This window comes from Pristis pectinata, chromosome 11 (assembly GCF_009764475.1).
Source record: "Pristis pectinata isolate sPriPec2 chromosome 11, sPriPec2.1.pri, whole genome shotgun sequence".
Lineage (NCBI taxonomy): Eukaryota > Metazoa > Chordata > Chondrichthyes > Rhinopristiformes > Pristidae > Pristis > Pristis pectinata.
Genome location: NC_067415.1, coordinates 16,696,413 through 16,724,120, shown reverse-complemented (window position 1 = coordinate 16,724,120; position 27,708 = coordinate 16,696,413). Strand labels below are relative to the sequence as shown.

General features: G+C 38.8%; 3 protein-coding genes across 5 annotated transcripts in view; 2 read left to right on the top strand and 1 right to left on the bottom strand.

Annotated features, from left to right (window-relative positions):
* The window catches only part of mgat4a (alpha-1,3-mannosyl-glycoprotein 4-beta-N-acetylglucosaminyltransferase A), a 197,299-nt gene extending 190,027 nt beyond the window's left edge, over positions 1-7,272 (top strand). For both annotated transcript variants that reach the window (XM_052026335.1, XM_052026336.1), the window contains exon 15: positions 3,586-7,272. In XM_052026335.1, coding sequence (XP_051882295.1) covers positions 3,586-3,612 — 27 coding nt within the window. In that variant the 3' untranslated portion in view covers positions 3,613-7,272. The remainder of the gene's footprint in view (positions 1-3,585) is intronic.
* Positions 7,273-10,096: 2,824 nt separating this feature from the next.
* unc50 (unc-50 homolog (C. elegans)) lies at positions 10,097-20,537 on the bottom strand. 2 transcript variants are annotated; one of them, XM_052026085.1, is made up of 6 exons: positions 20,386-20,537; positions 17,243-17,527; positions 14,764-14,884; positions 13,204-13,343; positions 12,244-12,345; positions 10,097-11,033 (listed from the first exon to the last, which is right to left on the bottom strand). In XM_052026085.1, the coding sequence occupies exons 2-6, from the start codon at positions 17,520-17,522 to the stop codon at positions 10,897-10,899; spliced, it is 780 nt and encodes a 259-aa protein (XP_051882045.1). In that variant the 5' UTR covers positions 17,523-17,527; positions 20,386-20,537; the 3' UTR covers positions 10,097-10,896. The 2 variants fall into 2 exon arrangements, with proteins under 2 accessions (XP_051882045.1, XP_051882046.1); XM_052026086.1 differs by lacking the exon at positions 20,386-20,537 and adding an exon at positions 19,717-19,839.
* Positions 20,538-20,661: 124 nt separating this feature from the next.
* On the top strand, positions 20,662-26,347 carry LOC127576046 (cytochrome c oxidase assembly factor 5). The gene is made up of 3 exons (XM_052026379.1): positions 20,662-20,876; positions 22,649-22,732; positions 26,220-26,347. Exons 1-3 carry the CDS (start codon positions 20,775-20,777, stop codon positions 26,259-26,261), a joined length of 228 nt encoding a protein of 75 aa, XP_051882339.1. The 5' UTR covers positions 20,662-20,774; the 3' UTR covers positions 26,262-26,347.
* Positions 26,348-27,708: the final 1,361 nt, after the last annotated feature.

Below are 27,708 nucleotides of genomic sequence, written 5' to 3'. Positions count from 1 at the left end.
ACTCTTTGAAGATCTGTCTGCTGCTGGCTACATAAATTGGAGAAGTGAAAACTGAAGGGAAATGTTATTAAAATATATGCATTTTAAATACTTAAAGCAATCTGTTTAAAATTTGTTTCATTAACTCCAATAACCTATCTTTATTGAACTATAGTCCCTCAAGACATTTCTCAGGAATGGTTTCAGATAAAATTTGACTCCATCCAGATATCAGGACAGGCGATTGAAATGCTCAGAGACATGGGATTTTGAGGTGACACTTGGTAGAAAGAAGAGATAGTAATGTGACAGATTTAGAGAGGGAACTCCAGAACTTGGGCTAAACAGTAGAATATATAATGGTCAAGATTGGATCTGCAAGAGACTTTGGATACTTTAACAAATTATACCAAATGTTCATGAAGATCACTGATTTAATGGCTATTGGGCAATTTTATTATTTATTCATTTCCTCTGATCTGGGCATTACTGTCAAGGCCAGCATTTATAGCCTACCCCTAACTGCCATTGAGGTGGTGCCAGTCAGCTGCCTCCCTCAACATCCACATTTTAGGTGAAGGTACTTCCATGGTGCAGTTGGGTAGAGCATTACAGGATTTTGAGCCGGCGATGATGAAGGAACTGCCAAGTCAGGATGGTGTGTGATTTGGAGAGAAACATGGATGGCATACCCATGCGTCTGAAGTCCTTGACCTTCTTGGTGGTAGATGCTGCATGTTTGAGACGTACTGCCAAAGTTGCCTAGGGAAATGCATCAATAAGGGTTGGAGCTGAGTGGCCCTAATGAAACCCAAACTTGGGCGTCAGTGAAATGCTTACAGAAGAGTAAGTGCCATTTGATAGTACTGTTGATGATGCATTTCACCATATCACTAACAATTAAGAACAAATTGTGCCAGAATTAAGTGTATTGGAGTTGTTTGACTTTTTGTGAACAGGACATAATGGTAATTTTCTCCATTGGTATTGTATTGGTTTATTATTGTCACTTATACCGAAGTACAGTGAAAAGCTTGTCTTACAAACCAATCAAATAGGTCAATTCATTACACAGTGCAGTTACATTGAGTCAGTACAAAGTGCATTGATGTAATACAAGTAAAAACAATAACAGTACAGAGTAAAGTGCAATGCAATAAGGTGCAAGGTCACAATAAGGTAGATCATGAGGTCATAGTCCATCTCATTATATAAGGGAACTGTTCAATAGTCTTATCACAGTGGAGTAGAAGCTGTCCTTAAGTCTGGTGGTACGTGCCTTCAGGCTCCTGTATCTTCTACCCAATGGAAGAGGAGAGAAGAGAGAATGTCCTGGGTGGATGGGGTCTTTGATTATGCTGGCTGCTTCACCAAGACAGCGAGAGGTAAAGACAGAGTCCAAGGAGGGGAGGCTGGTGTCCGTAATGCGCTGGGCTGTGTCCACAACTCTCTGCAGTTTCTTGCGGTCCTGGGCAGAGCAGTTGCTGTACCAAGCCGTGATGCATCCAGATAGGATGCTTTCTATGGTGCATCAGTAAAAGTTGGTGAGAGTCAAAAGGGACAAACCAAATTTCTTTAGCGTCCTGAGGAAGTAGAGGCACTGGTGAGCTTTCTTGGCTGTGGCTTCTACGTGATTTGACCAGGACAGGCTGTAGGTGATGTTCACTTCCAGGAACTTGAAGCTCTCAACCCTCTTGACCTCAGCACCATTGATGTAGACGGGTGCATGTACACCGCCCCCTTTCCTGAAGTCAATGACCAGCTCTTTTGTTGACATTGAGGGCAAGGTTGTTGTCATGACACCATTCCACTAAGCTCTCTATCTCCTTCCTGTACTCTGACTCATCATTGTTTGAGATACGGCCTACAATGGCGGTATCATCTGCAAACTTGTAGATGGAATTACAGCAGAATCTGGCCACACAGTCATGAGTGTATAGGGAGTAGAGTAGAGGGCTGAGGACGCAGCCTTGTGGGGCACCAGTGTTGAGAATAATCGTGCCGGAGGTATTGCTGCCTATCCTCACTGATTGCGGTCTGTTTGTTAGAAAGTCAAGGATCCAGTTACAGAGGGAGGTGTTGAGTCCTAGTTCTCAGAGTTTGGTGACAAGCTTACTTGGGATTATCGAATCGAAGGCAGAGCTGTAGTCAATAAACAATAGTCTAACGTTGGTGTTTTTACTGTCCAGATGCTCCAGAGCAGAGTGTAGGGCCAGGGAGATGGCATCCGCTGTAGACCTGTTTCGGCGATAGGCAAATTGCAATGGGTCCAGGTTGTCTGGTAGGCTAGAATTGATGTGTGCCATGACCAACCTCTCAAAGCACTTCATGGTGTTGGATGTCAGAGCCACTGGTCGGTAGTCATTGAGGGATGTTACCTTGCTTTTCTTCGGTACCAGGATGATGGTGGTCTTCTTAAAATGGGTGGGAACCTGAGCTTGAAGCAGGGAGAAGTTAAATATGTCCGCAAATACTTCTGCCAGCTGATCAGCACAAGATCTGAGCACAGGACCAGCGACACCATCTGGGCCAGAGGCTTTCCTCGAGTTCACTCTCCGGAAGACTGATCTTACGTCCTCCACTGTGATCACAGGTTCAGCTTCATTGGTGGCCGTCAGGGTGGGTGGTGACAATCCACTTCCCTTTTGTTCAAAATGCGCATAGAATGCGTTAAGTTCATCAGGAAGGGATGCACTGTTGTTAGCTATGCAGCCCGACTTCGTCTTGTAGCCTGTTATGGCATGTAAGCCCTGCCATAACTGACGGCTGATCAGGGACTCTATTTTGAGTCAGTATTGCCTCTTGACATCCCTGATAGCTTTCTGAAGGTCATACCCCAATTTCTTGTACAGATCAGGATCACCAGATTTGTGTGCAGCAGTCCTCTCCTTCATTCAGGAGTGGATCTCTCAGTTCATCCGTGGTTTCCTGTTTGGGAACACCCATATTGTCGTCTTTAGTACACAGTCCACCACACACTTGCTGATAAAGTCTGTGATGGTGGTGGCATACTCATCAAGGCTGGCAGCTGAGTCTTTGAACATGGACCAGTCCACTGTTTCAAAGCAGTCATGTAGGAGCTCATCTGTTCCCTCAGACCAGCACTGCACGACTCTCCGTACTGGATCCTCCCATTTCAGTTTCTGTTTGTATGCAGGGAGAAGGAGCACAGCCTGGTGATCTGATTTCCCAAAGTGAGGACGAGGGGTGGCTCGGAAGGCATCTTTGATGGTTGTATAGCAGTGGTCAAGGGTGTTGGTGCCCCTGGTGGAGCAGGAGATGTGCTGATAGTATTTTGGTAGCACACTCTTGAGGTTGGCCTGATTGAAGTCCCCTGCAATGATGAAGTGGGCCTCAGGGGGTAGATGCTAGACTTATAATTGAAATAAAACAGCTTGCCCAAAAACATAGCTCACTCTGGAGCACAGATCTCCAGTACTACACCCAGGATGTTCTCTGGATCCATTGCCTTTGCTCAGCCATTTTTTGGTATCCTGTGGAGTGAATTGAATTGTCTTCTGTGATAGTGGGGATCTCAGGAAGAAATTGAGATGGATAATCTATTTGGTTGTTTGCTTATGACATTTTATCCTTTTTCCATTTCAGATCCATCTTAAAAAAGTTGCCAGTTAATCAGAATTAAAAGAAGTTTGAAGATTAATCTGTTTTATACAAAAGAATTGTCCCAATCCATCTTAATAGCTCTCTTTAATAAAGTGTTGATATTGATCACAGAGTTCATGGACATATCACCTCATCTGATCGCTGTGGATGTTCGTTGTTCCCACACACTACCTCCTGTGAAATCTACTGTAATTTTCTATGTAAAGATTCTAATTTTGAAGAGTTACCAATTGAAGTTTTTGGTAATCTGAAGATAATAGACTGTTCTTCTCATCATGAGGTACAAAGGTGTATTTTTTGTGACCCATTTTACAGTAGAAAGTACCTAAGTAATGAACAAAAATAAGCCAAGAAATGAGACTTGTATATAAAGAGCTTAACAGTTACAAATTTTAAACATAAATTGTGCATCAGGGACAGAGAATGTGCAGAGGAGAGCATATAAGGGGCTGGTTACCTTTAATTTATTGTAAATATGCACTGGACAGATTTATCATATTTTGAGGGAATCCAGATTCTTGATTAGAGAAATATAGTATTTGATTTCTAGACAATTAAGTTAACTTCTGAAGAAATTCTTCATTTTATGAAGTAAAAAAAACTGCCTTTTCAAAACCTTGAATTTATTAAAGTTGAAATTTGCCAATTTTCTTGAGAGCAGTTGCAGAACATCAGTTCCAGCACATCAAGGTTGGTGAGAAATTACGTGACTTCATTGGTGGACCTAGCTGTACATGCCAGTGGTGGGATGGACGGGGCAAATTTCATTCTAGGAGTCTTCTGTACAATAGTGGTCATATAATGATTTCAATTGAGCAGTTGCAAAAGAGGCCCACAGTTAAATTTAGCGCCCAGAGGTAGGCAGGCAAGTGATGGGGATGGAGGAATGAGCATCGCCACACCTCCAGTGGTGCTGCTTATGCATAACTTCAATGTCATATTACAGGAGCTGATTAATATTGAGCAATGGTTCTTCTGTAGATATTTTAACATTTATTCAATAACAAGAAGTGCAAGACAAAGTGGAAATCTCTTTTACTACATTGCATTTTGTTTGTTGGAAAATGTTTTTGAATGCAACGTTTAGAAAAGTAGTAATGCTTCTACAGTTCAGAAATCTATTGCCCACAAGGCAAAAAACCCTCCATTTTCCATTTCAACTGTGCATCATCAATAGTTTAAAGAAAATCCTAAGTATTAATAACATTGCAGATTAATTTTCACAGGTTTTTTTTTGCAATAATACACTTCTGCGAATTTTACTATTCAAACGATTGAATGGATAAAATGGTTACAAGGATAAGTGGTGCTTTTTTGTGTCTATGGATATAACGATAGCTGCCAACTTTATTCAGAATATTTAACTGAACCATCACAAGGGTTTTATCCTTTCTGATGAAATCCTTGCAATTTACTGCTGGAAAACCATCAACTGATACAGTCAGTATGTATGGAAAAGTATGGCCTTTAACTTGACGGTTACTCATGCTCAATATAAATTAAATAGTTGATGTAGTTTTTGATACGTAATTATATACATGATGTTTTGATATGTAATTAATGGAGGAGGGGCTTCTTTGGTGCAGGGAAGGATATAAATATTTATGAAAACTGCTTAAACTAGCCAAAGTTGTTACCATCAATGAATGCAAAATGAAATATGGTGGCAGGCTGATGTTAGTGATTCACATTTTCAGTGATGGAATTTTTAAAATTGGAATTGGACAATCTTGCTATTATAAAATATTGAAAATAAAACTATTGGAAAGTATATAAAGGACTTTCAGTTCTTCCTTCCTATGAACTGCCTCAAAGTTTATAAATGTTGGGAGGGAAGCGTAGAAAGAAAGTGAATAAAAGGGTACATGGCAGTATTGAGGAAAAATTCTGCTATCAAGCAGAACTGAGCAACAAAAGGTTGTATTTAAGACTATGCTTTTCTCCAGAAAATTACATTTTGGTAAAGCCAATATCACAATCATTACCATTGAGGTTCACAGTTCTAACTTGGCAGAGTGTAAGCTAAAAGCAGGAAATGTTAGAAATTCAGTCAGTCAGTTGGCTCGATAAATTGAAGGGAGATATTAATAATTTATTGTAGATTTTTTTTTGTAGATTCTCTTCCATTGAGCCTCTGATAGCAAATAACTTTGGCTTATGAATATGGAAAATATAGGTCACAGGAATGTGGTGATTGAAATGACAATTAACATTTTGTTTCAATAATTTGGTAATGGAGCTAGATCCAGACTGTCAATACTCACTTTAAATCTCTGTACATACAAAGCCATTTCATCAGCAGATGAGATGAATTTTAATCAAATGTTAAAACAGATACCCATAGTGGGGATATCAAAAAACAAGAGAGCATAGGTTTATGGTGAGAGAGAGAAGTTTTAAAGGGGATCTGAGGGATAAGTTTTTTTTACACAGAGATGATATCTGAAATGCACTGCCTGAGGAGATTCAGATGTAATTGCTATATTTATGAGGCACTTAAGCCAGACACTTAAATAGAGAGGGCATAGAAGGATACAGTCCTAATGCATGCAAGTGGAGTTATGTAGATGGACTAAAAGGTCAGCTTGGATGTAGTGGGCCGAAGGGTCCGTTTCTGTGCTGTACGACTCTGAGATGCATCTGGTATCAAATGGTGTAATTAGATGTTAATTGTCACCATAAAATGAACCTTTGTGAATGCAAATCAAGAATCAAGTTTTTCCAAATATGTGATTTTTTTCTGGATCTATTTATGAAGCCTTTTTGCAGTTAAGATTTCTATTTTTGTTTGCTCTCTGCTAGCCTTTTGCAATGGGGCTAGATCATGTCATGTTAAAGGAAAGATCCTAAAGTGGTGTTTGCAACAAGACAAGTGTCCCAAAATGATTTCTTCTTGCAGAGTCATGTGAGGTTAGAGTAAAAACCTTTTGTAAAATTACCTTGAGGCTTATCAATGGTTCACATTGTGTTCTCAGGATGGATAACACATTGTTAGAGCATGTGTACATTTTCATCCTACTTGCACTTCTGTTGCTGCTAAAAAAACACCATGGATCTGTATTCATTGTTTAAAATGCTCCACCAGGTTTTGCACATGTAGGTTGAAAACAGGATTCTTAAAATTGTGCCTGAGCTGTACTTTTGTTTGGAAATGAAGTCCTGTTCTTTAATCAGTGCATTTAAAATTAGAAAAAAATAATAAAGGTGAAGCTTGATAATATGCAAACTATTTGGGAGTTTGGCTGTCTTTGGACAGTAAGTCATGCTAAATTAACACGATGATTACTCATAATCTAGAAAATCGGAATTGACCTAAATCAAAGAGATCTCAGCTGTAGCACCTTTTATAATGAGAGATTACGAATCAAGTGAAATGGATCGGTTTTACATAATGTGCCACAGATCAATCTGTTGAAATATAATGCTTTTGCTTATTTTATGGATATGTTTATGCTTTGTGTATGTAACTATGCACCTGCTTGTTAATGTCAATGTGCCTTTCATTGTTGGTCTACGTTTTTTCATATATGTGCCATAACTTTGTAAAGAATGATAAAGTTGTAATAAAGTTCAATTTGTTATATTTTAAAATGTAATGAGGCGTAGAATGTTCTGTATAATTGGCTTCTTCCTGCCATTGTGTAATAAATTGCTACACTTAAATGTCAATTTTTGTATTGAATAAGTCTGTGTGTGGAAAGTCTATGCTTGTAATATCCAGTACTTAATAATCAGCTGCCTTCCTCTTGCTGCTGAAAGAATAAACAGATAATTTAAGCCTCAAACTCTTCCAGATTACCATCCTAGTCCAGATGATACTCTGGATAATACACTGATTTATTTGGGGGGAAAAAAATCTTCTCCCCATCATTTGGCCTAGTGAATTTTCTCCAGAGTATATTGCATTCCATACTATTTGTCCAGACTGAGGATCAGATCACAAAGATTCACAATGCAGAAAAACAACCTCTCCATCACATCATAAAGTTCCACCTCCCTGTGTAGCAAAGGATAATCTTGTTTAAAGAAAGTTTCTCTAAAAAGAAAATCTGGCCTAAGATCTTGAAATTGTAATATATCCTATTATGAAGATGATACTGAATTTGTTTTGCTGTCAATGTAGAAACTGCTTATTTGCATATTTTTAATAATGAGCACTTACTGGTGCATTTTGTATTTCTACATTCTGTCCTTCTGTTGTTTTAAAGTGATTTTGTACTTGTCAGGACCTGGGTGATGTTGACAAACCTGCTTTTTTCCTTGCCCCTAGCTGCCCTAAATAGACAATGGTGAACTACTAGCTTGAACTGCTGCTTCTCCTTCTGCAAGGACAGTCATTGGGTTGAGGATATTTTGCTTCCACTCCAGTTCTAAGGAATGGAACAAACCTGCACGTTAATTCTTTTCATGTGGCAAGGTCACCACTTGACAGGATAATTACCGTGATTGTTAATCACCCCTCCCTCCACCCATACCTAGCACCCTCACTGCCCAAAGACTGCAATCCAGTCCAGAAATCTTTAGGAGAATCTTCAGCTGCCCACCCAGCGCCACATGATGTCCGCTAAATGCAGGTCTCAGGTCCTCTATAGGTGGTCAGGTGTGTCCCAGCAATAAGTAGCAGACAACTTGACTTTTAGGAGTGAAAATATTTCACTCAGCCACCACCATCACCCAGCATTTACAATGCCCCTACATTCACTGGACCTCTTATCTCTTACACTGCCCCCAAATTCATCAGAATGTTGCTTGGATTGGAGTTCTTCAGTTATGGGGAGAGATTGGATAGGTTGGGTTTGATTTCCTTGGACTGAAGGAGGCTGAGGGGTGACCCAATAGAAGTATATAAGATTAAGAAAGGCATAGGTTGGGTTGATGTAATCCTTTTCCCACGGTAGGGGAACCTAAAAAAAGAGTACATAGGTTTAAGGTAAAGAAAAGAGTATTAAGGGGGATTTGAGGGGACATTTTTAAACAGAGAGTGGTTGATAGCTGGAGTGTGCTGCCAGAGGAGGTGGTAGAGACTGATATAATCACTACAGGCAAGTACTTAAGTAGGCAAGGCATAGAAGGCTTAATGTGGGTAAAGTATAATTGGGCAAAAAGGTCAACATGGATTAGTGGGCCGAAGGACCCCTTTCTGTACGCTACAGCTCTATGATTCTGACTGTTATATCACAGGGCCTGTCTGTCTCCTGTCCTGTCCCTATACTCTCAGGACTACACAGTGTCATTGGGTAAGGCTTTGCATGATTTTAACCCAGTGACAGTGAAGCAACCAGTGAAATGTTGGTGTTAAGATAGAGTAGATATAATGAAAAGTCACATACTATGTCCCTTCAGTGTTTGTGGTTCTCCACACAAATTCTGGAGCTGCCTTTTTCTAAAGTAGATGAAGTGTCAAGAATCAAACACTGGCCAGCTCAATTTAGCCTGCAATGAGAAAATGTTAAAATCAATCTTGACTTTAAATTAGCTGTACTAAATCCACTTGCTCACTCTTTATCCACTGCTTTATTTGGATTCCTTAAAATACTATTGATCTCTACCTAGTTTTACAGCTTGGTGTTAACATATTTATTTCTAGAATTATTTCACTAAATCATCACATAGATTTTTGTTTAATTCCAGTAATTACTACTACCCATGGTATAATGTCAAACCAATTTTTATTGTAATTTCCTCTTAATTTTAGCACTGGATTTAAGTATATTTTGTTTTCATGCATGAATTTAGTTATCTCTTCATATTTTTTTTAATGACTGTTTGCTCCGGCTACCATCCTTTCAAGCACTTGTTCTGCTTTTCAACTTTTAATGAAAAATTTGTTCATAAACATTTTCCCAAGTACAGTATGTTTGTGACTTTACCTTGTGTTAGCAATTCACCCCATTCTGAAGAATTTCACTGTTACTTAACTATCCCAGGCTACAAGGTAACAGACAATGGAAAAAATGTTACAATGTGGGGGATAATATTAGCACAATAATCATTATAATAATTTTTACTGCATTACCACAGTTTTCCAGGTCTTGGCACAGTTGTGAATTTTAGCTGCTAGTGCAGCCTATTGCTTAAGAGACAAACTTTCAATTGACTACTTAAACTACAAATACCAAGCATGAGACAGGCTTGCTTAGGTAAAAAGGAGTTTGAAGGGTAGGGTTAATTGTACCACTTTGCATGGAATTCAATTTCTTTTCAAATGGTAAGGCAATTATATATTAAACAACTTAAATTCAGGGGTTCCTTTTCAACTTCTCTCATCAACTTGCTTGCCTTAAATTTGGTAAGTTTTCTTTCAACAAAAAATTCTGGAAACATTCTGCACGTCAGGTCACATAGTATCAATGAAAAGAGAAACAATTAGCTTTTCAGGTTTCTTCTATTGGTGCTGCTGAGTGTTTTTAGTATTTTGTTTCTTTTTCCATTTCCAGCATCTGCAGGTTCATTAATTCCTACGATATTCACAGAAGAAATCAGAAACGAGACCTTGTTCGTGTCATTGTTTTATTTTTGTTATAAATGCAGAACTTATGTCTCCAAAAACCAAAACGTATTGTTTTGATGGAATTATCTGACCAGCTGAGCCCAGTCACCCACAAAACATTATCTAATTTATAAAGGGTTTTGCTGCTTGTCTTGAGATGTGCTCAACAGTAGAAGTGTTGAACTCCTGGAGAGCTTAGGGATTCATTAGGTTTTTGCTTAATCTACTGTATGCTTTAAATCAGCCAGAAAAGGGAGAAGGATGGGAACTAGGATCGGGAACAAGTGAATCTGAAACAAAAAAAAATTTCGCTTTCTATCCCATTACCCACCCTTTCTCTGACTTCAACCTGACTGGCTCATTCTCTCTCCTTTCTAAAACCATTCACTAACCCCATTTGAGTGTGAAATATATTCAAAAAATGAACAGTCAAAGTGGGGAAATATACAAAAGAAATATTCATTGAAACTTCCCAATAATCGCTTTTCAGAAAAGCTGCCAGAACTATTGCTGTTAAAGGAATGTACTTCATTGAGAGGTTTGATAAATATGAAATATACAAACTGGTCTGATTGCTGGATTCAATATTCCACCACTCACATTGTAGAAAAAGATTTGCCACAATTCATCAAACATTTAAAAAGAATAAAATCAAAAGTAATCTTGAATTTATTCCTCAAATCTGTTTGGTTATTTATCAGTATGTACAGCACATTTACAAATTATACAAATATGTCAAAGCTGTATTATACACCATCATCAAACAAAATGTTCAGCAAATACTTCAGTAGATGAGTGGTGTTTTACTGCACTCTGTACTTGTAGAACCAGCACAGTCCTTTGGTGAAGTTCCATCCCAATCCCAGTGACAGCAAGAAGAAAATGACGAGGAGAGCAAATGGATATAGGAGGGCAACTGTGTTCTTCAGAAAAGGCAATGCTGAAGGGAGAAATATGCTAGATAAGGTTTTTTTTTAAATTCATTTTTCAAGATCTCAGTCACTGGCATAGCTAGAGTTTATTGCCTATTCCTAACTGCCCTTGTATTGTGTAGCTTGCCTAAGCCATTTCAGAGGGCACTTAAGACTCAGATATTGATGAATATGGAATCACATATAAGATACAATAGTTTCTTTCCTTTAAGGAGATTATTGAACTACATGATATTTTTTATGATAATTGTTGTTTCACATTTATTATTATTAATACTAGCTTTAAAAAAAAATCAGTATTCATTGAATTTAAATTTCCCACCTATGGAAGTGAGGTTTGAGCTCAGGCTTTGGTTGGATTATTAGTGCAGGCCTCTGGCTCATTAGTCTGGCAACTTAATTACAGTGCCAACACCGAACCAAAGAGAAATAAGCAGAAGTCAGAGGAAGGGCGAATGCTCACATGTAGAATAGTGGAGTTGATTCACCTGTCTCACCTCAGTTAACATATAACTGGGGAAATAAAAAATAAATGTGATTGGGGACAATTCACTTGAAATTACATTCATTGGCCATTCTGTGGAATCAGAAGAACTATATCAGAGATAATGAGGAGTGGAGAAGGTAGGTACTCTCACAACATTTAAATATTTAGATGACCACTTGAAACACCACGACATAGGATGCTACTGACTGAGTGCTGAAAAATGGGATTAGTATACTTGATGGCCTGCACAGACATGGTGGGCTGAGGCACCCATTTCCGTGCTGTGTGACTCCACTGCGCCTCCGATTTCAGCTGTACAGTGCAAGTTATGAGCACCAGCCAAGTGGTTATGGAGGAGTAGGGTTCGTAGGCAGGGAGAGAGAGGGGAACAAGTGCAAGTGATTCAATTTGCAGCACATTAGTCAAAACAAAAATCTTAGCCCCCAAAATTCACATTGGATCAGTGGATACACAGATTGCAAGACTGAGCCATTACGACTAGGAAGTATGCAGGTAGGGATTGAAGTTTTGGAACAATTATCCTACAGCTAGGAATTTAAAATAAAACTAGCCAGCCCTTAGTTTTTACTGTGTGACTAGTGCTTACTATATGTAGATGTTGGACTGTTTTGGAGAGCACAAAACAAAATCTGAGCAAAAATAATTAAATCTCTTCAAGTTAGTTCCTTTTAAATGTCGTGCAAAGCGATACATTTAAAATTGATACTTACCACTATATCCAAGAAAAGTAACATAAATGTAATAACCAATGCCAACCAGCCAGAAGATATTTCCAACAAAGCAAGCAACAAATCCATCCTTAATAATGATATCTGCAAAGAAAATATTAATAACATAAAAGAATTACATTGAAGAGGAATAGCCCATTGTTCCTTCCCCACCATACAAAAAGATCATGGCTGAACCTTAAATTGTACCAAGTTCCTATATTAAGGCTTCTGAAAATCCAGATATACTGTACCACATGCACTGGATAATGTACTATGTTGCTTGCTTGTTACAACCTCAAAAAATTCTAACAAATTTGTCAAACATGATTTCTCATAAGTTCATTTGACTCTGCCTAATCTGATTATTATTGTTTCAAGTTCCCTGTTGTCACTTTCTTAATAATAGATTCTAACATTTCTCTACTACTGATGTCAAGGTAACTGGTCCATAGTTCCCCAGTTTCTCTCTACCTTTTTTATATTTACATTTGTTACTTTCCAATCTGTGAGGACTGTTCTAAAATCCATGGAACTTTCGAAAATGACAATCTGTGCTTCTGCTAACTCCATCATCACTTCTTGGGATGCAAGTCATCAGGTATATGGAATTTTTGTTCTTCCCAATTGAATTTATTCATTCCCCATCCATAAAACCTCCATTATCCCTCTGGCTAACATGAAACCTGAGACCTGTGGCACAGCTTGCAACAAGAAACATTCAAATGAACAGCAGAAGAGATTTGTGAGCAGTTTCTGTTGCCTGTCAATGCAAGTTGATGTTTGCACCAATGACACCATCGTTAATTATACTAGATTACAGTTAATTTCAAAAATCATTTCTTCTCTTCCAATATTAAATGTTTAGTGTTTTCTTAATATAACAGTAACATTTATTCTGGAACAAAACTGAAGGATTTTCCAATGCTTGAGAAAGTAAAGGTTCTTAAGCAAAAGACTTACGGTTAATGAAGAACAATTGAAAAAAATGCAATATTACAAGAAGTGGATAGAAAGCATTTAGGTGAATGTCAAAGGCATAGCCCCATTCCACATCATAGCCTTTACTCTGAGGCTTCATCAAATATCTGTTGGTGATAAACCTGGAAACAAAATATAACACTCTTTATATAACAGCAACTTGGGGACTCTAAACATTTTCATATACAGATAGTTCCAACAGTTGTCTAGGGTAAACAAAGTGGCTAAAAGCAAGGACAGCTTATGGTTATGTTTTGAGGGGACTTTTGAAGATAGTGCCAGAAATTCCAATGAATGAGAGTGAAGTAGCACAATAAATGGGAGTCAAATACACTGAACCTGAGGCACAGATCAATATATGCAACACAAGGCCAATTAGGAATTCTTAATCTAAGATATCAATGCACTGATGGATAAGGAACTAACAGCAATTGGTAGGGTGATGGGTGTGTGAGACAAAGATAATCAATACAAAGTTGGGGGGGGGGGAATATTTCATGACTTATTCCAGACACCTTTGAGTACAAGACTATTCAAGTGAGGGAAGGTAGAAGCATGGAGAGGATGACTTCATAAGGAATTCAATAGGCCTTGCAACTGCAATTAAGAGCTCAGGAGATCTGGAAGGGAACTTGGAAAGTCAGCTGAAAGAAAAAACGCTGCATATGTTGAAACGAACAACATAAGAAAGAACAAGAAAAAGTTCGGTTCAGGGACTTCTTTGAGGATATTAATATTCCAACTGCTACCCAAGTTGTATAATTAATTGATGTAGGGATAATCAACTAAAGACAGTAAAGGTATGGTTGAAAGACTTGTCTGCAGAATGGTAAAATGGGGAACTCCACACAGTCTAGATAATGAACTTTAGATTCAAGCCTAGACATCTTGATCTAGCATGTGTTGCATTTACTCAAGAAGCCATTGGGGGCTTCATCCTCGGAATACTGTGTACTAGAGGGCAATCCTCAAAGAGGAAACCTCATTGCATCTTAATTCAAAATCCATTAATTTGAATGAGCTGCTAATTTGCATTCCATAACACATTACTTCTTCTACACTATTTTGTTGAAGTCACCCAATTCAAACTGTAGCATAATTTGATCTTTTTTAATCACGTGCATGATTTCAAAATGTTGTCGTAAAGCACCAGTTATTTTCTGAACTGTTACTTTGAGACTTACCCAATAAAGTTGTAAATCACAAATAGCAATACAAATAAAAAAAACACAACAAAACAGAAATAGCAGTATTTACATTAACTTAACAATTCTGTAATTTACAGCATTTAATAACAAAGAATACTGATCTGTGCAAAAAACAAAATTTTAATTTTTAACCAATTTCAAACAACAAAATACCAATGGGATTTAAATAATATTATTTTACATTTAGCATTAAGGCCACAAGGCATTCAGTTATGCTAGAGTACTGCGGAGAGGTATACATATAAACATGTAAAAATTAAATTGTTCCACCATGGTTCTCATGCAGCCAGAATTTCCAAAACTAGAACTAACATCGACTGTTTTTAAAACTTACCACATTAACGTTGCAATCAGTAGTCCAACTCCAATGCAGTCAATGAATACGACCCACAGTAAAAGCTTTATTGTTTCAAAAAATCCCATTCCTAATACAAATCCAAAACCAATGGTAGAAACTGCAAAGAAAAATTCACCTCCATGTTGAATTCTTCCAGATTGGCACCACAATGCATTACCTTCACTTCTTAATCAAACCACTCAATTGCAAATGACAATTTTAAAAAGTGGTGTGAAATTCCAAAACTGACCAAAACAGCCACAAGACTTTATGAATGCACAATACACTTACAATGGTCCTGTCATCTTTTATGGTTTGTACCACACTCTTTTTGAATTTGGTCAACAGCTTGTCAATGCTCCCTGCAGATCCCACCCTGTTTACATCACCTTTATCCCATGAAAGGACTTCTACTTTTAATTTTGGATTTTCTCCAGCATTCTCCTTCTCATTCGCAATTCAGCTCTATTCTACATAACCAAGCCTGTGCAACTTGTATCTTTCTTTACGTCCATTTGCGCGTGCATTTTATTTGCTACTCTAAATCTAAGCCAATCATGTCTACTGCTACTTTCACCCTACTTTTTTTAAAATATTTAAACATTCCTTGATCTTGTTCTGATATAATCCCTCCCATTATTTCATCACTCTCATATCCCTAATCCAACCATGATCCCTAATCCAACCAGTACTCCTTGATCTTCCTATACTTTAGATGCTTTACAAGGCTTAGCTGCCTACTTCGTTTTGCTGAACTTTCTCTGGTGAATGCATCAACAAGTCATTCACTGCCTCCTTACAGGAAACTTCAACTACTGCTGCTAACTTCCCTATCCAGTGTATCCACCGGGGTTAGATGCTGCTAATCTGCTTCCTGTCCAATTTACGATATGCAGTGCTGATCCTGTGGAATCTGCCAGTAGAATAGCTATCAGCAACCTTCTCCACATCTCCCGCCTCAATTTCCAGTCGCCTTAGTGAAAACAGAATCAATTAAGGTGCTTGAAAATAATTCTGATCCTGCTAAATATTTTCGGCACTTTTTATTTTTCCATCAGGAGGGAAGGAAGATAATTTATAGGTCTATGGGAAAAGAGCAGAAGAATGAAAATGATATGATTGCTCTAATAATAATTACCACAATGGCCTCCTTCAATGCCATAATAATCCTATGATTCTTACCACCAAGTCAAACATGTCAGTCTATCCCTCTACTTCTCTTCCACTCCCTCTTACTTTAAGCACCTCAACTTGTTGCATAGCTCTTGCTACTCATTTAAAATTCTCAATTTTTAAAATCATCCACGAAAGTACAATAAGAAGTTTCAACCAATACACTTTCAATGCTCTCCTCCATGATCCTCATCATTGAGCAACTTCTCATCTTTCGGTTATTTCAACTTCCATCTCATGTTGTTTCCCCCCCGAGTTCACTGCCTTCCTAATCTCCCTTAATCTCTTCCTTCACGGAAGCTCACTAACCCATATTTAGTTGTCCCATCCATTCTGTCATACAAGACCTATTCCTGTTGTCTCAATCACAAATAGGATCTTCCCTTTGTATCATTCTCCACTCATATTCCCTTTCTCCTTCTCCTCTACATATGTTTCTCATTATCCATCTGTTGACTATTTGGCACTATCTGGTACGCAATTCATATGTCATGCTGGTTCTTCCATTTCAGCAAATTGAATGATTTGTTTTAATAAAGGGTTACATGTTTCAGATGCACTATAATAATAGCTAACTCATTAAGGATATCAAAGTCAGGCCATTACACAGTACAATGGTCCCAAATCAGTAAACTAAGGCACTTAGTATTTTACATGTTTCTTCCATTTTCTTAACCTAATATTAGATATTAGAGCCATAAAAGGGTTGTGTAATAGTTCTACAACAATAATACCAGAAAAGAAGCAATACAGTTATGATTAAACTTGGAAAACCAGCATTAAATTCACTTCAAAAGAGAAAACCCAAGGGGGATCTAACAGAATTAAAGGTTAAATGAAGAACTGAAAATTCAGTGTTTGCTGACTTAATAACAAGGAGCCATAATTTTAAGTTTATTAAAATAATAAAAGGGGAGATTAGAAAAATATTCTCATAAAGGAAGTGAACACATTGCTCCAAGTGGCAATTATAAGTCTAAGAGGGAGTTGGATAAGCCTCTGCTGAGAAAATAAGGAAAGTGTACAAAGCTAAAGTGGGAAATTGAACTAAATTGGGAGGAGAATCCTAATTTTCACTGAGATTTCCATGATCCTGTGACAGTCAGAGATTTACAAGAACTTAAATATAATGCATTCTCCAGATAAATAGGTTGTTGGATATTTTATCCTCAATCTTAGTGCAAAAATACAAATTTTAAAACTCAAAGTTTAAAACTATCCTTGTATAACCATGCAATAGTACACTTTACATCAAATATTTGGGCTTCTTGGAATGGTAACTTTTTTCCAGAAGTATACTTACCACATAACCAGATACTAAGCAAAACTAGGAAGGCTGGGTCATCTCTGGCCCACTGATCTTTAGTCTGTTTTCTGTAATGAAAGTTTCTGTATACCATCTGTGGGGATGTGAATAGGTACAACATCTGCCACATAGCAAATTCAAAATCCATTTGTTTAACACGAAAAAGGCGCCTGAGGTACTTGTACCGCTTGGCTCCAGCTGTATGTCGTGCAGAATCCCGGGAATTTAGGGCACCATTCCCTTGACTGCTGGGATTATATGTTGTTGTTGGTAACATTTTTGCTGCCAATGAAAAAAAGAGGTTAGATCAAGATTTTATGAAAAATAAATTCCATTTCTAATACCTGTCACTTTAATGCAACAGCTCTATGCAGTACAGACACACACACATACTTACACTAAAGTGGGTGGGGGGAGGGCTGTATAGCAAGATTAAATCAGCAGGCTCTAATTCAGATGGTGACTACACAAGAAGTGTTATGAAGGACAAGCAAGTTAAATACCAGATTAGCAAAATTTATATTGCCTGAAGTGCAGTCACCAAACCAATTGCATAACAGCTATAGAGCCCATTCGCACAAATCTTCGCAGAGCAACCTTATTTTCTTGTTTGGGCTGTTGAAAGATGATTTTGTAGAACATCATCTAAAGCTGAAGCGAGAATATTATGTTATACTCACTTCAATTTAACAGCCTCCAAAACTAATACACTTTAAAGCCTACTTTGAAAGATTAGAAATCATTTGCAATCACTGCAATTACATAATATGAAATTAAAAACTGGAAATACATAGCAATAACATACTATCTGTGGAGAGAGAAATGATTAACAGATAAGATCCTTTTGTTAGAATTCACTGACTTCAACGTTAACTCTATTTCTCTCTCCATAGTTGCAGAGCATCTCCAAAATGTGTTTTTAATTCAGATTTTCAGCGTCCTCTGAATTTTGGTTTTGTGCTAAATATTAATATATTGTCCATTGCTAGAAGATTACCAAAATTGCTCATGTTTAGAAGTAAACATGGGCTTCTGAAGTTTACCTTCTGGAGACATGAAGCAAAGAAGATAGCTCCAAAAGCAGACATGTTAGTAATTAGATAAATAGTCCAACAAGTTCAGGATTTGCTTGGAAATATTTCAAAAGTATATTATTGCTACCCTCACTGAAGGATGTCATCATGAAAGTATTTAATTAGTACAATCCCTTTTGAAATATATAGTTATCTAGAAATGTGAAAGCACCCAAATGGCATTCCAGCAGCTAACTGGCCAACAGCAGTTTTGGTTCTGACCCCCTACTGCAGATTTCAATAGCATCTGAAGTTCAAGGCCAGTGCACTTTTCTGTACAAGAAAATGCGCTGTCTGGGACTGAAGCCAAGCTGGGTCTTGTGAGGAGGGCTCATGGCCTTAGGTCTTGGATCAGGGCCAGCAGTCCAGGTTGGCAAGCAAACTCAGTGAATGGCATAGGATGCTGTCTGACAGAAAGACCATAATCATATGAGGGAAGGGGATGTTCATGACAGAAGGACTGGGGGGCGGTGGGGTGAGATACAGTAAGTGGCAAGGAATGAGACCTGGGTTTGGATGAAAGAGTAAATAGTGTAGATCAGAACCTGGTCAAGGTTCAGGGATGAAGGGATCAAAGTACAGGACTTACCTTTGGGGTTTCATTGTTATTCTGGGAAAACCCAACAGTTGTACAAGACCATGACTGGTTAAGTTAGGGAAGATAGAAGGAACCAGATCCTTTTCGCAGAGGGTTCAAGTACTGGGGGGGGGGGGGGGGGGGGGGGTACAGATTTAAAATTCTAGGCAAAAGGTACAGAGGAGAGGTGTGTGAAGAAGAACTTGTTTTTGTTTTTACACAGAGCAGTTTTGATCTGGAATTCAGTGCCTTTGGGTGGTGACAACAGTATTAATTAGTGTCTTCAAAAGGGAATTGCATAGACAATTGAGAGACAATAATTTGCAGAGCTAGGTGGAAGTGGCAGGGAAATGAGATTAACAAGGTTCCTTTACCAAGAGCCTGTATTACCTCAATGTGCCTTAATAATTCTAATAAATTTGATCTAATTTCCTTTGCAAAGCTCCAAAGCAGAAAAACTACCCATCCTCCGTAGGACCAGTGCAGGAAGTGCCTAGTTAAATTTTCTGAGTACTATTATGTTTTTTTCCAGGTAAAGACACTTTTTACTCTGTACTGCTATTGTTTTACTTGTACTCCCTCAATGCACTCTGTACTAACTCAATATAACTGCACTGTGAACGATCGGTACGCAAGACAAGTTTTTCCACAGTACCTCCGTACAAGTGACAATAATAAGCCAATACCAATATCAATTTTTAAATCCATACAGCTGGTAATAAAGCATAATGCAATAGAATTTTCAAGCCTGTTAGTGTTATCTACTGTTGAATTCATAACATTTTACTAAGTTTTTAAAAAAATCTATCAAAAAATATTACCCGGCAAAAATCTCAGCAAATATTAGTTGAAACGTCACATTTTATTTTCTCTCTTGCAGCCATCAATTTAGCCCGATCCCTCAGCAACCAAGGCCAGTTCCATTTGACAGTGGCAAAGTCACAACACAACTGACCCTCCTCCCACACCAAAACCCCTCAGACACGCAGTTATCAGCAGACGACACTGGCCGACTTCCTTCCTGACACTGAGACTCATTCTGATGACACCCGAGTGATGAAATACATTTGGCACACTGGGGTAATGCAGGCTCTCGGTGAAGGAGTCTTCTCGATCTCATTTCCCAGCCACTCCCACATGGCTCTGCAAATTATTTCCTCGACCCAATTCTCTTTTGAAGGTGCTGATTGCTACTGTTTTCACCGCCCACAGGCACCTTCTTACCCCACTGGCCCTCTTCCTAAGAGCCAAGGCCACCAGCCCTCCTCACTGGACCCAGCTCAAGCCTCGGTCCTGAGGCCCAGCTGTTCACCGCGCACCAAGTGCAGCCTCTCACGGCCTTTGCGAGCAGCCACGGCGGCGTTTCCCTCCGCACGGCCGGCAGAGGCCCATCGAGTCCTCCAGCCGCCCGATGAGCTGGCGGTGATGATGCAAACTGCTCCGTCCTCCCCCCCTCACCCCACTCCCCCCAATCACCATGACCATCTTACCTCAGGGCGCTGTTAACCCCCAACTAATCAAACCCCGGGACGGACGGACCACATCCAGCCCCAAACTTCCTCACGCTCGGCGGATCCCCTCCCGCCCGGTCGCAAAACAAACCGGCGCAGACGTCACCGGCGGGCAGCGGGGCATTGTGGGTGATGTAGTCCACACTCCCCCTCTCACACGACGAGGACGTCCCCCATGGAAACTCTCACTTCCAGGAGGCATTGCGGTCGACGGAGCAGCTGTCCCAGAATTCAGTGCGCCGGGGGTAGGTGGGAAGGTTTGGCGGTGGAGAGGGGGTGGGTGTCGGTAAGTCGGGCAGGTGAGGCAGCACTTGGCGCCGGAGGGGAGGGGGAGGTCGGCGCCTGCGCGCTCAGTTCCCCCCGCAGTGATGCCCAAGTATTATGAAGACAAGGAGGAGGACGGTGGACCCTGCTCGGGGGTGAAGGAGGACCTGAGGTCGTGCTTGCTGGGGCTCGACTGTGTGCTCAAGGTGCGGTGGGGTGGGGTGGGGTACTTCAGGGGCTAAACAAGCCGATCCTGAAGGGTGGGGGAATCCTAAGGGACGGAGGCAGATCCAGTAGCATCCTTCAAGAAGGAATGGGATAAATGTCTGGGGAAAAAAAACACTTGCAGAGTAGGAGAGAGATTAATTAAACCACGCTTGCAAAACAAAAAGAGAGGGTACGGGTACGATGGGCCGCTTTCTGGGCTGTTACTCTCAGAACAACTGACCTTCCTGAGCGTGGGAGATCTCAGCTGAAATTCCTAATGTTTTGGAGATTTCCTTTTGTATTCTCAGAACCAGTATTCTCAGGTCACATTGATAATTGGTATTTTTGAAATGAACATGATTAATGACACCATGTAAAATGGCAACTGTCAGATTAATCTATACAGTTACAGCCATCAATATTATAAAGTTGTTTCTTGCATTTAATGGAGGTAGTATACATTTACAGAGGTTGAGTTTTGCTATACACAATGGAGACAATTTTGTCATGAGTCTCTGAGGCAATCATGTATGATTGGCATGGCAGGGGAAATGGCATTAGCATATTGTTGCATTGTGTGGCCTGTACTTCTGGCATGGTGAAAATTCCAAGACAACTTAAAAGCAAAATGTACAGATGGAAAAGCAGCTCTAAGTATGGTCAGCATCACTTCCTCAAGGTGACTGAATAAGATAAATTCCTTCTCGGATATATTGAAAGCAGAGTTATGGGGGAAATTTAGACATTGCTGTGGGAAAGTGAGTTCAGAAGATCTTGTATGAATTTTGCTGCCTATAAGTATGTTGGCAGAAGATTCAAAAGTACCCTTCAAATAATATGTACTTGGAAGAGAACAAGTTGAAGGGCTGTGAGGGAGAGTAACTAATTTGATAACTTCCAATGAATGGCACATGATTCAAATGGCCTGTGTTATAAAATGCTGTAGCAGCTAAGTAATTATTTTCTAGATGGAGTTGGAGTAAAATAATGAGAGCAGTATTAAGGATCACTGCAAATGGAATGGGCAAGAATCAGAAAGATATTTAATGTAATGGAAATGTTTGAGAACAGCATGTTTGCTGATGTGTACAAAGACATTTTTAAAATGTTAAAGTCACACTTAATACCTTTATATTAGAAGCAATATTCTGCAAAATTATTCCCAAAATCTTTGGAGCCTAGTCAACCATTACAGGATCAATGTTTATTTATCTATAAATAGAGATTGGTGTTTTTCTTTGAATAATGGGGGGAAACAACCTGAATAACATGCTCAGAAATTCAGATTTATTATCTTGGTTCACACCAGAAGAATTTTAATAATATATTTGGTGATGCCAATAACGAATTTTGCTTTACAAGTGCAGCTTTTTAAATGTCAATATTATGCACTGACTATTGACCAATTTCATCTGTAGGGGTTGTGTAATAGAATACATTACTCAAGGAAGCAAATGATGGTCTCTGATGTGGGTAAGAAACCATGCGGGGGGGGGGGGGGGGGGGGGGGCGCGGTGGAGAAATAAAGGACCTGGCAGTAAATGATTTGGAATGTGCAGCTAATGAGTATTATCATGACCAATTGATTATAGAAACTGAAAGGTGAAGCATTTGCCCAAAGGTGTTTTCAATAACTGCAAATGACCAATTTTGCCAAGTAACAATATTTGAAAAACATCCCAAAATTGAATTTAAAAAAGTCAAGCTCCATCTGCAAATAGGGTCAAGTCTGCAACAGATTACTTAAATTTAACTTCTCTATTTCAAGTAGGAAGGAAAGACACCAAAGCAGTGTTTGGAAGAAGGACATTGCAAAGCTTTACAGGTTACTTTCTTTGAATGTAAGAGGTCAATGGTATGTATCAATTTTAAGCAGCTAATTTTTTAATGTTTGGTTTATATCAGAGCATAATATTTGTACTATACTCAATGGTTGATGTTGGTTTGAATACTTACAAGAGATTACAGATCTTCCAACCCTCGTGCATCTTATGTTTGACTTTTCTATTTTTTGGAGTGGGACTTGTTTCTCACTCTTATCAAAAAACAAAATTAACAACTTTCTTGCAACAGTCTTGGAGTTTTCATGTTTTTATAAAATGCATGGTGAACTTGATTTTCAGGCTATGTTTATTTGATGCCTACTGCATTAAGAATAAGTAACACTGAGAACAACATGCTTGAGATTTTGGTACCCAAAATTTTGTGGGAAGATTTCTGTGCAAGCATTGTGAAAATATCGCTGTATGTAACATGCTGAGGAAAACGCCAAGTGATTTCCACAACTGTCCTAACACAAAGAAACTCACTACTTCTGTCATAAGTCATCTGATGAGTTCAGTTTTTGGCCTGGAGTTTCTGTTTGGGTTTTTTTGTCCAGAAATGAGCAATCTTAACAGAACTGAATGAAATAATACAAATGGCTACATATGTTTCAGCATGAGTGAGCTATGCCCATTATCTATTACATTGATTCAGAATCAATGTCCCAGGCTGTGCCGCAGTTTAGATTGGTGAGTTTCTGCCAATAGTGCCTGGTTAGGAATATCCTAGCAGAATTGCAGACTCTGATAATTTAACGCTGATCACCTAAACTATGAGACCAACAGTCAATTGCAGCAACTGACCCAGGCATGTTTTTCTTCTGCTTAGTACAGTTAACTTAAATTGGGTTGAATTCAATTAAATGATTTGTACTTGGTACATAAGACCATTTCAATTGAAGTTGGGTAAAAACAGAGAATTGCTCAATGACTTTGAAAAGCTATTAAACCGAAATTTTAATGTTCCCTCTCCACAAGTCTGGCCTGAGCTAAGTATTCCAACATTTGCTCTTTTATATTAGATTTTGGGTATCTATAGTAATTTGCTTTATTCTCAGGTAGAGTCTTGCTAGTGCAACTTGTTCTGCTGCAGTAAATAGAAAAATTAAGATAATGGTAACCAACAATCACTTGTCATCACTGGACAGAGAAAACTGCTACAATTCCACCTTTATTATACTTTTTCCAATGGACCCTGTACCAGTCATAATCAACTTATGCTTTATTTCACAGATGAGTGATTTTACATGCGGATTTAAGCTAGAGTTTACCAAAAAATCTGAGCAAGACCTCATCACTGTAAACCCAGTGTAGTATGAAGTCCATAAAAGGTCCACTTCAGTATATTTAGACCAAAGAACAGTACTGAATAGGAATAGGCCCTTTGACCCACATGATGCCTATTTGACTAATCCCATCCATCTGCATGTGGACTGTATCCATCTGTTCTCTGCCTGTTCATGCGTCTGTCTATTAAACTCTGCTATCATATCTGCTTCTACTACCTCCCACAGCAGTGCATTCCAGGCACCTACCACTCTCTGTGTATTTAAAAAAAAAACTTGCTTCACACACCTCCTTTAACCTTTTCCCCCCTCTCATCTTAAACTTCAGCCCTCTAGTATTTGACATTTCCACCCTGGGGAAAAAGACTTTGACTATCAACTCTCTCTGTACCTCTCATAATTTTATAAACTTCTATCATGTCGTTCCTCAGCCGCCAATGCTCCAGAGAAAACTATCCAATTTTGTCCAACCTCTCCTTATGACTAATGCATTCCAATCCAAGCAAAATTTTGATGGACTTCTTCTGCACCCTCTCCAAAGCTTCCACGTCCTTCCTGTAATGTGGCGACCAGACCTGTGCACGATACTCTAAATGTGACCAAACAGCCATATGAATGTTGCAGTTTTATACAGCTGCAACGTGACTTGCTAACTTTTACACACGATGCCCTGATTGATGAAAGCAAGCATGCTATATGCCTTCTTAACCTTCCTATCCACTTGTGTTTTCGCTTTCAGGGAGCTATGGAGTTGTACCTCAAGATCCCTCTGTACATCAATGATCTATTTGCCATTTACTGTATATTTTCCTCTAGCATTTGACCTCCCAAAATACATCACTTCACAATTACCTGGATTAAACAGCAAGTGCCACTTCTGTGTCCAAATTTCCAACTGCTCTATGTCCTGCTGTATCCTTTGACGACCAACTTCAGTACTAACAACTCCACTAATTTTTGTGTTGTTTGAAAACTTACTAATCAGGCCACCTACATTTTCATCCAAATCATTGATAAATTACAAACAATAGAGGTCCCAGCACTGATCCTTGCGGAACGCCACTGATTACAGACCTCCAGTCAGAAAATCAATCCTCCACCCCCACCGCCACCCTCTGTCAATATGGCCAAGCCAATTTTGTGTCCAACTCGCCTTGGATTCTATGTGACTTAATCTTCTGGACCAGCCTACCATGAGGAACCTTGTCAGATGCTTTACTAAAATCCATGTAGATAACATCCACTGCCTTACCTTCATCAATCATCTTTGTCACCTCCTCAAAGAGCTCTGTCAAATCTGTGACTTCGGACCTCCCCTGCACAAAGCCATACTGACTACCTGAAATATCTCCATGCTTTTCCAAATGCAAATAAATCCTGTCTTGAAGAATCTTCTCCAATAACTTCCCTACCACTGATGTAAGGCTATACCTTCCTGGTCTATAATTTCCTGGATTATCCCAGTTTGCCTTAAAGGGGCTATTCTCCAGTCTTCTGGGACCTTGCCCTTGGCTAAAGAGGATACTGAGATCTTGTATTTCCTTATGACGTAGAAGGGTGGCCAATGGAATTCATGCTTGCTAACATACTAATCCCATTCCTTCACTAATTTTCTCTGTAATCTATTTCTTCCACATTCCCATTAAGTCCCCTGAGATTTCACTCACCTGCACACTAGGTGCAATTTACAGTGGTCAATTAGCCTACTAACTGGCATGTTTTTGGGAGGAAATGGGAGCACCAGGAGGAAATCCACACAGTCACAGGGAGAACATGCAAAGTCTACACAGCACCAAAGGTGAGGATTGACCCTGAGTCCCTGGAGCTGTGAAGGAGCAACTGGACTAGCTGTGCTACTGTTCTGCCCCTTGCTGTAATTCCACACCTTTATACCCAAGTTGTTGCAGAATCCTCTCTTGTTACGAAGCCCCTTAATTTTTCATAGTGCTAGTCTTGTGCCTCAATTCTTAGTTCTCATCATTCTTCCGAGTCCACCGTCCTTCGCAGCAGCCACCCCCTATAAATATATTTTTCCAATTACAATGCAAAGTCAGGATGGAATCTTGGAGCAGAGTTAATAATTGAAAATTAATATGTTGTATTAGAGAGCATAGTCGTTGATTTAAAAGATAGTGGTTATGTTAATCATGCCCTATGGTTTATGGACAGCAGGAATATCAACTAGATTGGAGCAGTATATATCACTAATACTTTTATGGATTTTATTTTTAAGCTGGATAACAGAGCTCGTTTCAGAGGAAGAAAAGGATATTAGCAATCCAACTACAATGGATCAAAGCTACAGAATTTACATATGCTGATATAGAAATAAAATAATGTCAACACATTTAACTTAGAAAATTAGTCTTGTATTCAATGTTTGTTAAGTGAGAAATTAGAGGGGTTTTTTGTTTAATTTTATTCGTACACAATGCCTGTTTGATCCTTTTGCCTTCTGAAATTATTTCGCAATTTAAAAAGAATCTGTGGGAACTAGTGAAGAAAATGTTTCCAGGTACTTTGACATCAATTTTGAGGAGTTCATTTTCTATACAAGATTACCATTTGCACTACAAGGATTTGTGTAATTACAGAATATGAGAATTTGGGGAAGCTTCTTTAATTGTGTGCAAGACATGGCTAATGAAGTTCATACTGATGGTATAATTTAACAAAATTATGATAGGCATAATAGTGAAAATAGGTAAATATATCTCTGCCTTTGAAAATACTTGTATTGTTTTATAATTGACTAATTGACTTTTGTATTTATCACATAAACACTCAAACACAAAGGGAAACAAGTTGTCAATTTATTTTTTTATAATTGGCTGCTGTACTGTAACATTTTTGATGTTGAAAGATAATATTGGTTTCAGAGTATTTGATATTATTTATTTGTATTTGATATTATTTATTTTTTGAAAGAAGGACTTTATATTTGGTAATTTCAAGTTTTGTTTAATGCTTCATAGCCTGTTAATTTCTTTGGAACCATTTCTGGTTGCAAACCTAGCAGCCAGTTAACACTCTCAAGGCCCAACAATGCAACAAATGAGGAAAATTATTGATCAATTGAATTATGTCTTAAAATCAATTTTATTTATTTGAACTGTGAAGTCCTTGGTTTAACTTTGGATCCTTGGTAGTACCAGCCTACAGCAAATTATTGGTAATGCTGGAAATCTGAAATATAAACAAAATGCTAGCAATAGCCAGCAGGCCAGGTAGCATCTGCAGAGACAGAGAGCTGATGCTTCAAGTCAATGACTTTTCATTAGAACTGGAAAAATTAGAAATAAAGAATGTTTTGCATTGGAGAAAAATGGCTAGTCATCTGAAATTGTTGATTTAATTGTTGAATCCATTGCTGTAATGTGCAGTGTCAGAAGATGAGATGTTTCACTTTGAGTTGGCAGTGAGTTTCATTCGAGGGGTGTAGGAAAAGTAGAGCAGGAGTGGCATGGGGAATTAAAATGTTAGGTGACTGGAAGCTCAGGGTCACCCATGCAGATTCAACAGAGCTGTTCCCCAGCACACGAGTGCTGAATACAAAACTGAAGGAAGTACAAGTATATTGCTGATTCACCTGGATGAAACTTTTGGGATTGCAGATGCAGGAAGTGAGGAGGTAAATGGCAAGGTATTGCATCTTCTGCAGTTGCATTGCAAGCTACTGTGAGGAGGAGAGTGCATGTTGTTGGGGATGAAAGAATGAACCA